Source organism: Hoplias malabaricus, chromosome 5 (genome assembly GCF_029633855.1).
Source record: "Hoplias malabaricus isolate fHopMal1 chromosome 5, fHopMal1.hap1, whole genome shotgun sequence".
Taxonomy (NCBI): Eukaryota; Metazoa; Chordata; class Actinopteri; order Characiformes; family Erythrinidae; genus Hoplias; species Hoplias malabaricus.
In genome coordinates, this window is record NC_089804.1 from 14,626,300 (window position 1) to 14,638,877 (window position 12,578).

Genomic DNA, 12,578 nt, shown 5'->3' on the forward strand with positions numbered 1-12,578 from the left:
CTCAATCACATATTGTACTTGTGTTGATGCTATTATTAAAATAAAAAAATAAGCATGTACTTGTTTTAATTTATCTGTACTATGTAGAAAATGAAGTAATGTGCCTTAAGTCACGGAGTCTAAATTAGTCGTTTCTTGTAGTGACCGTGCTGTGTACTCTTAACCGTTTCAGATCCCGCTACATTTACTTCTGTTTTTTCTCTGCCCTTTCCCCCACCCGTCCCTGACTGTACTGTTTACTGGGTGATGTTTGGGTGTCTGGTTCAAATCAACGTAACGCAATGTGTGCTTAAGGTGGCTGAGTTCATGTAGAATGTAAAAAACATAAGCTCTCTCTCCCCTCTCTCCCGGCCGACTCATCATTCCAGTTTTGATTAAGGACTGCTCCAGCTCTCTGTATGTTAGCCGTTAGCATCTGTTTCTGGGAGAGAAGTAGTAAATAAACCCGGAGAGGAATACTGTCCACATTAACTCCCGCCGTCCTGTGGGTAAATACATCGTTATTTGCACCCATTTACGTGAAGACGCGCTATAATGCTTCTCGGCACTGGCTAACTGGGGTTAACTACTTGTATGTTAGCTTCTTCGCCAGATTTTCATTCGACATTTCTCTGCCACCTTAAAAGGTGCTTTATCAAGTTCCGGCGGACCCTGCGCCATTTAAGGTGGAATTCGACGCTAACGTCAGCATGGTAGTTTAGCGCGTTGTCCAAGTTAACGTTAGAAAATAGAGACATAGAGCTTAGTTGGGTTGACGAGATTCGACTAACAGGTTTTTAAATAGATATGTTCGTATGTCTCCAAACAAGACTTTTAAGATACACGGCATACCCCCTCCTTTGTCTGATAGCGGTTGCACTAGCTCCCAGTCTGACTTTGCTATGGTAACTGTAGGCTGTGGGTTAGCTGTGTTGGCTAACGATAAACCTATAGAACAGCTGATTTCTTGCTGCTCATTGTAATAAAACGAATGTCAGGAAACTTGGATAGTAAGAGTTTTTAGAAATAAAGTCGCTAGCAAGGTTACCCTAAAGTGGCATTTCTCTCACAATTCCTCTACATTTTGTAGTGTTTTTGTTTCTACTACAATGCACTCCTTCATCCGCTACGGTAGCTAGTACTACCTCAGGTTTTGTTAGAGTAAGGCTTGCTGCTAAATACAGCCCTTGTTTCATGGGGATACCAGACCACAGACCACAACAGATGTTTGGAAAGTATCCACCCTGCCTTTGCCAAAGGTAACCACTTAATTATTAAATAAATGATTCGGAAACGGCTCAGTAATTTTGAACTCAGACCTTTATTTTGGTTTAACACATGTTCCAGTCACTACTAAGATTAAATATTTGGGTACAATGGAATCTACAATTGTTTTATATTTACCCAAGGTCAGGTTTCCAGGACCTGCTAAAGCATATTGTATCTCCAACATAAAAAAAAAAAATCTTAACTTCCAGTGGACATTAATAATAATAAAAAAAGTTTTTTCATTGGGCAGCGACTCCAACAAAATAGTTAGGATGCATGATGACCAAAGTCAAAAGCCAATGACCTTTGATTTTCAAAGTTTTAGCACCATTTATACACATTTGTTGTTAACTGTTGTTTACATTATTTTTCAGTTAATCTGAGCTGCACTGGCAGCAATGCGGATCCGGCTACAAGGATCAGGCCACGCGGCCCTTCTCCTTTCTGAGCTCAACCGCTGCCGCCTCTCCCGGCTCCTCTGCGATGTGGTCCTGCAGGTTGGAGGTCGCTCCTTTCCTGCCCATCGTGCAGTGCTTGCCTGTGCTGGTACACATTTTAACAGTTTGTTTTCCAGAAGCTCCTATGGCCAAAGTGGACTCCCTGCCACAGTCTCTCTGGACTTCATCTCTGCGGCCAATTTCGAGAAAGTGTTGACTTTCATTTATACAGGCGAGATCCTGACAGATCTGATAGATGTTGGGGTGCTGTATGAGTTGGCAGAAAGACTGGGAGTGAGGGAGTTGGTACGTGCTTGCCATGCCACCTTCCCTGACATGAAGAGTTCAGATGGAGATGTAGATACAGACATGGCACCTGCCACCACTATGGCTGCTTCGGTTTGCTCATCCTCCGCAGCCTCTTGTTCATCTCTGTCGTCTCCTGCTGCTCCTACTCCAGTCGTTCCTTCGCCGCTCCCTCAGAGCAGGGTGCCCAGGCAGAACCGTGTTCACGTGGCCCCTTTATCTGTCTCTCACTCCCCTAAAACTGAGGATGGCTTTCAGTTGCATTTGGGTTATAGTCAGCTTGCTGAAAGCAAACAGAGCCTGCTGGACAACCACCATTCCCAAGTTTCAGAGATTCTTCCAGGTCTGACACTTCAGCTTAAAACGGAGCAGGAGGAGGAGAAAGTGGACGAGACCAACACTTCAGAGGACCAAGCGGTCAGTAGTGGAAGCAAACTGGTATTGACGGAAGCATGCTCAATTCCCGACTCCTCAGCGCAGACTGGAGGAGAAACATGTGCACCCTCTTCTTCTTCTGGAGACCCCCTTGACAACCTACAGCTCAGGGCGGTTGAGGGAGGGGTAGAACTTGGGGTGAGGTCAGGTAAAGAGTCTGCATTGTTTGGGGAGGAGGATGAAACAGAAAAGAGAAGCCTACAGGAAGGGGCCACAGATGAGGGGGATCAGTGGAGGGCGCTGGCAGGTGACATAATTGAACTGAGCGACGACGAAGAGAATTATATCGAGGAAGAGGAAGATGATGAGGAACTGATGTGCATTGAAAACGGTGGAAACATTGCTGCGGGCAGTCTCGAACAGCTGGCTCCATCGTCGCAGCCATGTAAAGCTTGCGGAGTTTTATTGCCTGCGGACAACAGCGTCCTCCGCTCTCATGCAGAAACACACCTGTCTGAGACTGGAAACTGCAGAGTGTGTGGTGCTTCTTTTCCTGATCGCACAGCCAGCATCACCCATGCTCTCACACATGTGGGCATTATGCTGTTCTCCTGCGACATTTGTGAGCTCCAGTTCTGTACAGAGGCTAAGCTGATCCGCCACAGACGCCAATCAGCAGCTCGGTGTGTTCCCCAGCAGCCCAGCCAGATGAGCAGTGCCTCACAGGGGTCCGGAGGGGAATTGCAGTGTGCTGTGTGTGCTAAATCCATTCCTAAAGATTTCAAGGTTTGTGTTAATTTTTTAATTTATTATTGTTTAAAACTTTAGTGAGTGGTAGTGTACAAAATCCATGAAGCCATGCAGAACAGACTGGTGTTTAGTTTGCAAAATGTTTTTCTGTTTGAAATAAGAGTATAATCAAAATGTTTGAAATATGGACAGATACCAAAAAGTTCATTAAAAGTGAGTCTAAAATGGAGTCTCTTACAAACATGGACTTTGTAGAGAGGAGGGGATGAGAGATGACAAAATGAGTTAAATATTTCAGATGATCCATGTTCGAGCACCCTTCCACTTTCACATAGAAATAGAAAATCCTTTGACCAATCAACTTACATTTTCTAAATCTCTCAAATGGAATTGAAAACGCTTTGGACAAATGTAAACAGACAAATCCTTAATGTTATGTCCTTCCTTCCTGGGGCGTGAAATTATGAGGAACATCTAGACTGACTCATCCAGCTCAGTTGGTGTTGCATTCTGGCCTATGGGATATGGATATTATATCAGATTATAAATGAAACTGAAAATGAAATTGCTGTTTACATGGCCACGTAAATGTGTCACATATGAAGAAATGCTTTTGTAGATTCTGCCGATATTATGATTAAAACACTAAAAATAGTCTGAACATCCCTTAATGTTCTCCCTGTGTTCGCGTGGGTTTCCTCCGGGTGCACCGGTTTCCTCCCATGGTCCAAAAACACACGTTGGTAGGTGGATTGGTGGCTCAGAAGTGTCCCTAGGTGGGTGGGTGGGTGTGTGTCGCCCTGTGAAGGTCTATCGCCCCCTCCAGGGTGTGTTCCTGCCTTGCGTCCAGTGATTCCGGGTAGGCTCCAGACCCACCGCGACCCTGAACTGGATTCTTCACATGTGACATAATTAATAGTCAAATAAATTATAAATAAAATATTATGTATAACCTTTATTCAGAGCATTTTATGAAAGTTATTTTTTCTCTCTAAAATCTCTCCGTGAATAATTGCTCCTTCAGGCTGTCAGGGACCACGTGCAGAGCCATGTGTGTTTGCAGACCTTGCGATGCGGCGTGTGCCAGTCACCCCAGCCTTCTCGGTGTACCCTTCTGTGGCACACCCTGACACACCTCCTCTACGTTCACTCCTGTTCACAGTGTGCCTGTCCATTCCTGGAGCGCCCCCTGCTCGATAGACACTTGGCCATGCACGCTGAAGAGGGAGGGCTGCCGAAAGAGGACGAAAGTGGACAGGAGGGTGGCATGGAAGGCCAGGGAGAATTTCAGTGCTTTCTGTGTCCACAGACCTTCCGCACGGACACAGCCTTTCATTATCACCTCAGCATGCACCCGAGCGAGTCGCACAGCGCTCAGACATGGCCAGTGAAGCGCAAGGCAGACCAGTCGGTGGAGTTTTCTTCCTCTTCTTCATCCCCACTAGAAGCGAGTGGTTTGGGCAAATTTGCAGGCCTGGGATTTAACATGGGCGTGGGGCTTGGCATTCCAGACAAAGTGATTCAAGCAGGAATGCCGTTCCCTGCTGGACTCCTGCAGAACGGAAGCTCTGCCGCCCCGGGGGCAGGGCTCAAACAGAAGTGGTATCGCTGCCGGTATTGTGGCAAGCGATTTGCACACTCCGGTGAGTTCACATACCACCTGCGCATACACACGGGAGAGAAGCCTTACCAGTGCAAGGTGTGCCTACGCTTCTTCCGCGGCCGTTCCACCATGATCTGCCACCTGAAGACGCATGCCGGCGCGCTCATGTACCGCTGCACCGTCTGCGGCCTCTACTTCTCCACACTCAAGATGGTCTCCTCGCACATGGAACTCCATAAGGACCACTTACCCGCGGACTTCAACATAGAGGAGACATTCATGTACAACGACCACTCCAAAGAGCCTCTCCCCAACCTGGACTCCTGAGTTTCTGCTCGTGCATTTACACTGTGCCTCAATGATAGAGATGCACCAAAACCTGGCCCAAACCATTGCCCTATACATTTAGTCTTTGGCTGACAAAAAATTTCGGCTGCAATAATTTTCATTTAAGAAAAAATATCAGAGTCGTTTTATTGTTTACATTTTTTTGTACTTTAAAACACTCCATAATGCACTGTTATGTTCGTTTACAATAGAAAACTAGTTAGATTTTTTCCAACAAAATCATCTAATGGTTAATTGTAGAGTTAATTGATAGTTGCAGCCATAATTTTAAAATTTAAAGAATTTCAAAGGCACAGCTATAAAACTGGTCTATATATGACATCATCTGATTAGGCTGTATGATTTTAGCAGTAACGATTATTAGAAAAGAGGCTAAATGAATTTCTAGGAAATTGTTTTGGGGCTCAATGTGGTCTTAGTTCCTGTTTCAGTTTTGGCCAAGACTTTACAGATGGGTGCATCACTAATACTAAATATCGCTCATGATCAGTCACTGTTGTACCAGACCACGTGTCTGTAGACTTTAGGATGTAGTTGTTTCACGTGGTGGAGAATGAAAACGGTTTAATGAACCAGAGTTTCAGCGTTCTGTTCGTACTGTTGCTTTGCCGCCGCATGGTGGCAGCGTTTAGGTATTCTCACACGGGCGAGGACAGACTCGCTGTTGTCCTTGCAGATGTTGAGATGAGTGTTAGTTTAGGATTACCTCTTCCTTCTACTCATTTTGTAATCAGTATAAGAGAAAATATTATGGCTATTCCAGAGCATTATGACAACATATCTAATGGATTACTGTGGTTGTGTTAATGGATATTACGGGATGAAAAGCATTGTTGAGCTAAAGGGGCACAATATGGCAGCAGATTGCTGTATCATGTAGAATTAGAAAGTCCTATTCATGATGTTCCCGTCTGTTTGTATTTTGTGTGAGGGGGGAAAAAATACACCATAAAGTGCTGCAAAGGGTCATTTTGTACAAGGTTGTTTTATGTGTTATAGAAAGTTACAAAAGGGGATAGTCAAGGGCAAAAAGCAATGTGCTGATATATCTGTCAGACTTCATACAACGTTAAAGATTCCCCTAGGAAATATGGATGTTCAGGAATTTTGGCAGAACAGATGAAAACGATATTCACTCCTCTCTGAAATTTTTCTAAGCTTCGCAAACAGTGTTCACTTTTATTTAAACACGCTCTTCAGACAGAACACCCTCGAGAGCGCTGTAAAAATAAACTCCTGAAGATTTTGGTAGGATTTCATTGGAGCCAGACTCGCAGTTTGTGATTCCTTTGGAGTTATCTGAGTTTCTGCATGAACAGATCTAAAGATGACCAGATCTTTATCACGGGAACCATCTTGCGTAACTGAAATGTGGATTTTAAAGAGTCAGTTTTATTGAACAAGCAGTTTTAAACAACTTGGAAGTTGTTCACTATGTGAGCAATGTTAAATGATCTGCTGATGCATTCTGTGCTGCAGTTAATGCCTTTAGTTTTACACCAACTGACTTTCCAAGCAAATTTAAAATCGTGTACACTTTTAGTTTAGAGTAAAACGGTTAGGAAAGCTGTCTTTTTCTTTTCTGTTTTTCCCTTCATCTTGACGTTCAGATAAAGATAGAGGATGTATAGCTTTAGCCTTTTAGAAGTAGTACGGTTAGAATTAGGGGTTTCAACTAAGAACAGTTTCATTTCATGCTTACAACAATCACCCAAAACATTACTATGACATTCCTAATCCTTTTTATCAGTTCCACTGACCGTATAAGTGCACTTTGTATTTCTACAATTACAGACTGTGGTCCACCTGTCTCTCTGCATATTATGTTTGTCCCCTGTCGCCTTGTTTCTCTGTGGTAAGATTTGGGTGATGGAGACTCTGACAATGACCTTGTGCTGGTTTGAGTGGATCAGACACAGCAGTGCTGCTGAAACACTGTATCCACTCACTGCCCACTCTGTTAGACACACCTACCTCATTAGTCCACCTTGTAGATGTAAAGTCAGAGACAGTAGCTCATCTGTGCTGCACAGTCTGTGTTGGTCGTCCTATAAGTTCTTCAACAGTGGACACATTAAACTGCCCACAGGACGCTGTTGGCTGGATACTTTTTGGCTGGTGGACTATTCTCAGTACAACAGTGACACTGAGGGCTTTAAAAACTCCAGCAGCACTGCTGTGTCTGATCCACTCGCACCAGCACAACACCAACAATGGTCCGGACCATTGAAGAACCAGGTGAACCAGGAGGGACTACAGCCTGTAATTGCAGAACTTGATGTTTTGGCTGATCGCTGTATATCATTAGAGAACCCCAGAGATATTGATTGAACAGTTACAAAAACTATAAGTGGTGTATTTGTCCCGTCTGTCAATAGAACATTAATAAAATACAAAGCGAGTAATCATCTCATTCAGGTTTTTGATTCTCATTCAATGTTTTCATCAATAAACACAAAAGTTTAAACAGTGTTTAATGAAATTATAGCACATCCAGATATTCTCTATTTTAATATGTTTGTTTATTATTTATTATGGCCTTGCGTGATGATCCTATTGCATTCTCTGATTACGTCAAGCAGAAATCCAGATTATTTCAAAGGGGGTCAAAACGTATCGAAACAAAAAGGCAGCAATAAGTAGCATTTAAAAAAAAAATGTGTTAAATTGTGATGTTGGGTGAGTGGGATGTTTTATATGGGTCTGAGTGAATAGTACACAGCCTAAGCTGTTAATACCTGACAAGGACAGCGTAGAAATGATACTTATTGCTCATTGTAACATTGACTGTCACACCAGGGTGGGTGTTGTTTCCACGGTCTGTGGTATTTTTCTAATATGAAAAAACTGCCTTATCAGACAACTTAAAACCTGTAAGTATTTATTTATTGTATTTATAGATTTTTAAGTTGATACATTATATTTTGTAATGAGTGTTTTCATTATGAATCAATGTGTAATGCTTTGTTCACAACTGTATTTGTTTAGTATGTGTTCTGAATAAAATTACGATCATAAACATGCAGGTGTTCACGTGAAATTGCGGTGAACTTTGTTGATGGCGCAGTTAAAGTTCACTCTAACTTTTTTTGCTGTACACTTTGGCTTTTATAAGTGTCCAGTCTGGGACCACAGTAAACATCTTAAAGATGCAAAGTGCCTCATGAAACTCACTCGCACATGTTTAGCAGGATTAGAATTCTCCACAAGGTGCTAGAAGTTTTGATGCTTCATAAAAGCAGTGCTTTACCTCCTAACAAACAAACAAAAAACCTTCCAACTGAGCCACAAGTCTTAATAATATATATATAAGGTCGATTGGTCTGTTATAGTATGTACACAATGTGTAAAACATCTGAAATTTTATAAAATTTATCCAGTGTGAGCCAAAACTAATCTATAGTAGATAAATCTTTATAAAAGCTCCAGTAAAGGCAGCATACGACCACATATGGTAATGATACAAGTAATTGTGATGGTCAATATGGACGAAAGCTCAGTTGGGTAACAATAAATGGGCATTCACATAGAAATCATTGTTATAAGACAGGCTTAAAAAAAAATCTAGCAGCATGACCACGTGATTGTTTTCTTTTCCACTGTACAGATCATGCCCGCAAATGCTTTGCTAATAGTTTCCTTTAAAGTGTGGCGTGTTCCTAGATGTTACCACAGCTTCCTGTGGGAGTCCGATGCAGACACATTTCTTCCTTCCTGACTTGAAATCACAATCAGTGATTCCTAAAGTTGTTTACATAGGCTTTCGACTCCAGCGGGCCTTTTGACTCCAGTGTTTACAAGCAATAAAAACAAACAATTAAGAGTCTTAAAATGGTTTTGTCGCTGGCTGTTGCTGCTGAGAAATTTATTACTATTATATATATATTTAAGGGAACGTTTTAATTTGTGTTTAAAAAAAAATAATAATAAAATGTGTGTGTGCGGTGGGGGTGGGGTTGGGACCACATTCTCTTTGACAGTGAATTAGACCCGTGGGTCTGGAAATGGTGGTGAAGTGTAGTAGTCTGCTTTGTGTGTCAAACGGTGTTGCTAAATTTCAGGAACATTTCGGAAAAAACTTTGGGAATTCTTGTTTTATTCACAGCAGCATGTTAGGAGAGGCTCCAAAGTGTTTCCTATGCTGATCTGCTGGAATTTTTCCTTTAAGATCCTATCTCTGAGTGACTGGTGCTAGTGTTGCTGTGCTTTCGCTCCTTCCCTGGTGCCGGCGCGCCTGTGCCGTTGGCAGGGGTGTTGTCTGGGGCTGCAGCGGGAGGCACAGGAGAGAGACGGGAAAGAATGTTATTTACGAGGTTGGTGCGAAAGCTCTTGCTCAGGAAGTTGTAGAGGATGGGGTTTGCAATGCAATGGAAGAGGGAAAGACCCTGCACCACGCTGAAGGAGAAGTATAGCAGTTCCACGGCATTGCAGGACATCAGGTGAGGGTTTAGGTCGTCCAGCATCAACAGGAACATCACAAAGTGGTAGGGCACCCAGCAGACCAGGAATACCAGCGAATAGACGTGTACCAGCCACAGGTCCCGGCGGCCCTGCACGTCTGGGGAGGCCTTGGCAGCGCGGGCGATCAATATGTTGCAGGTGACGATCATGGACGCTGGCACGAGGAACTGGAAGATCAAGCATAGGAAAGCCACAGACACAAACCATTCGGTGTAATGGTGTTCCGGCACCATGTAGCAGCCGGGCTCGTCCCACTCCAGCAGGTCAACGTGCACGTTCTCCAACAGTGCCAGCACCACGGACAGCAGCCACAGCCCACCACAAAGTAGCCAGCGCCGGTGCTTTGGCTGCAGAGGGAAGAGGGCCGACATGTTCGGTCGAACCAAGGAGAGGTACCTCTCCAGGGTCATGAAAGCCAGGAAGAAGGAGCTGCTGTAGAAGTTGATGACATAGACGAGGTGGGTCACCTTGCACAGGAAGCGGCCCCAGATCCATACCTTGTCCATGGTCATCTCAAGCATGAAGAAGGGCATGGTGAGCACCACCATCAGGTCGGAGAGGCTGACGTTGATGATACAGAAGAGCACACCACTGGCTGAGCGCCGCCGCCGCCAGTTCACCCAAACCACCAGGCTATTTTCAGCCAGTCCCACCATGAACAGGAACAGATAGAGGAGGAAGAGTGCGATGCGCCGCGCGTTCCTGTCCAGGTCGAAGGTGCACTCGTAGAACCACAGGCCATGGGGGTAATCGGTCGTGTTGACATCGAGTGACATGGTCTGGAAAGAAAGAGGAAATGGCTAGCATGGGTGTGTGTGTACTCAGAAATTCTATAAAACTGTGATGAGCCATTGCACAAGTTGCAGAAAATGTGCTGATGCATAATAATGAAAATAAAACATTTACTATCACTAGGGTAAGCCTTTGATTAGGGTGTGTTTGATGTGCCATGTTTCTTTGTAGTAACATGTAAAGTCCACTGCTCTCCCTTTGTGAGTACATTTACAATATTTCTATTTTTAAGAGTTGATAACGTTAAAACAAATATGCACTTGTGCAAAACCATTGTGTAATATCACTTTTTAACATCTACACATCTGGATTTTGCAAGTATAAATGATACATGCTTACAAGACCCATACAGGAACCAAGCATTGCTAAAGATTTGCAACGCTTCCATGAGTCGTACGTGATCATTGACAAACCCTGTTTCCAGAAAATGTGGATTTGTTTTAAATGTATTTAATTTTGCAATAGAGGATAAATATAGCAACATGTGCTCAGTATTTTGGACCAACATTGTCTTATGCCAGAAAAAAGCCATACATTCATGGTTCTCAGGGAGTGAGACCCATCTCAGAGGGTCCAAAAGACAGTTGGAGCAGCTTCGTTCAGAGGAATCCACATTTCAGGGTTTTTTATTGTGGGAACCCATGCTGAGGTCTTTGTGGGAAAAATGACAAAAGGCACCACCCAGATTCTTATCAGTGTTGGGTACAAAACCAACCTAAGTCATGGTCTGTGGGGGACATTAGTGGAGACCTTCAAATGTCTGAATGTGGTGTAGTGGAGTAGTAGGATTTTAGAGAGATATTTGCTGCCATCAAGGTGACGTCTTTTCCAGGGAAGTCCGCGATTATTATACGTATACAAATTTAATTAGTTTGACCGAAATGCCTGCAGTCCAGATACGTTTCCTACAGCACGTCATGAAGAGGGGAATCTGATTAAGGACTGTCCAGCAGCTAAAGTCTTGTTTCTGGCAAAATGTGCAAAAATGTCAATTTTATTGTACGTAGTAAACTGTAATTTTGTAAGTCGTTTTGAATTTGTATTTTCAGCTCTCTGATAAATTAACCAGTGTAATTAAAAGGAAAAGTGGTGTAACACTGTAAGGAACTCACTAACATGCAGCAAGTTTTTGATTGTGTTGCAGGCATCAATTCCCAATTGTATTAATGTTTACAAAATACAACCAAGAAATATTAGGAATCTTTTCTTTATGCTTCTGTCAGTTAAATAACGGTTCAGGAGTTACGAAAAGTTTCCCAGAAACAAAGTTTGTTTTTAAATCCTTTAAAGGCGTATTCCATCAAGGGTCAATTATCATTGACCACAAAATGGACAAAAGGAGCTTTTGTGATAATTGAACATGTTCAAATGGATCTTTAAATTTTTAAAGACATATTTCAGTTCTGAAAGGCATTAGAAATGTTGCCTCTCTGTAAAGTGTTACCAGGTTACATTTGTGCTTTACTCTTCTTGTAAAAATGTTCCTTTCTGGGCCTTATATAACGAACATTTCAACAAATGCACCCACGTTTCTGGGTCTACATGGACACACCGAAGGCCATGTGCAAAAACAGGTTTAATTGTTGCCAATAATACATTTTGATTCCATTAGGAATAAAAATGTTTAATGTTTATTTTCTATTATATGTAACTCATAAAATTACATTAATGATCTTTTCACTTGAAATGTTGCCTCTTCCTGAGTGGTCTTAGGGTTCAGAGCCTTGAGAGAATAAATGCAGAAAGACAGAAGACCTACCTTGCCTGAGTGGGGAGTGCCAGTGGGTGAGTCGGAGTGAGGGTGGACCCCTCTGGTGGAGCAGAATCCTGGAGAAATGAAGACTGTACTGGCTGGAGATGTGTGAAGCTTCAGTCAGTGCCCTGGCTAGATTGGGGCATTAAGCCCTCCTCCCTCTCTCCCCCCTCCCTCTCCCTCCCCCATCTCCGTCTCTTTAGCAGGCCTGCTGATAGGACACGTTCCCAGGACAGGAAGAGATCACGCCTGGCAGGAAAGACACCCAGGAAATGCCTCTGACTGGCAGTAATGATCCAAACAGTGCAGGTGAGAACTTTGCGATACACTCTGGTCCAATGACGTTTTTGGTGACTATCCAGTTGAAAATAAGTCAACAGAGAACACCCATAGAGGATGTGTCAGATTAGAATAAACTCATCTTGTGATGTCATATATCCAGTTCTTTAGACTGCAGCTGTTTAGCCCCACCCACTCACATTGATATTATAATGAGCTCTTCAGG

The 12,578-nt window shown here is 43.2% G+C and overlaps 2 protein-coding genes across 3 annotated transcripts; one reads left to right on the forward strand and one right to left on the reverse strand.

The window, feature by feature from the left end:
* The first annotated feature begins 253 nt into the window (after positions 1–253).
* LOC136697864 (zinc finger and BTB domain-containing protein 39) lies at positions 254–7,959 on the forward strand. Of its 2 annotated transcripts, none has more exons than XM_066673167.1 (3): positions 254–1,238; positions 1,623–3,152; positions 4,279–7,959. In XM_066673167.1, exons 2-3 carry the CDS (start codon positions 1,647–1,649, stop codon positions 5,044–5,046), a joined length of 2,274 nt encoding a protein of 757 aa, XP_066529264.1. In that variant the 5' UTR covers positions 254–1,238; positions 1,623–1,646; the 3' UTR covers positions 5,047–7,959. The 2 variants fall into 2 exon arrangements, with proteins under 2 accessions (XP_066529264.1, XP_066529262.1); XM_066673165.1 differs by having other exon boundaries at positions 256–1,238; positions 4,141–7,959.
* A 9-nt stretch (positions 7,960–7,968) lies between these two features.
* On the reverse strand, positions 7,969–12,202 carry gpr182 (G protein-coupled receptor 182). The gene is made up of 2 exons (XM_066673168.1): positions 12,080–12,202; positions 7,969–10,307 (listed from the first exon to the last, which is right to left on the reverse strand). Exon 2 carries the CDS (start codon positions 10,302–10,304, stop codon positions 9,231–9,233), a length of 1,074 nt encoding a protein of 357 aa, XP_066529265.1. The 5' UTR covers positions 10,305–10,307; positions 12,080–12,202; the 3' UTR covers positions 7,969–9,230.
* Between the last annotated feature and the right edge of the window lie 376 nt (positions 12,203–12,578).

Bases quoted from the DNA above. Each gene is read 5' to 3' on its own strand.
- LOC136697864 (XM_066673165.1), top strand. From the start codon at position 1,647: ATGCGGATCCGGCTACAAGGATCAGGCCACGCGGCCCTTCTCCTTTCT. The intron at 3,153-4,140 runs GTTTGTGTTAAT...TTGCTCCTTCAG, and splicing joins CCATTCCTAAAGATTTCAAG to GCTGTCAGGGACCACGTGCA.
- gpr182 (XM_066673168.1), bottom strand. From the start codon at position 10,304: ATGTCACTCGATGTCAACACGACCGATTACCCCCATGGCCTGTGGTTC.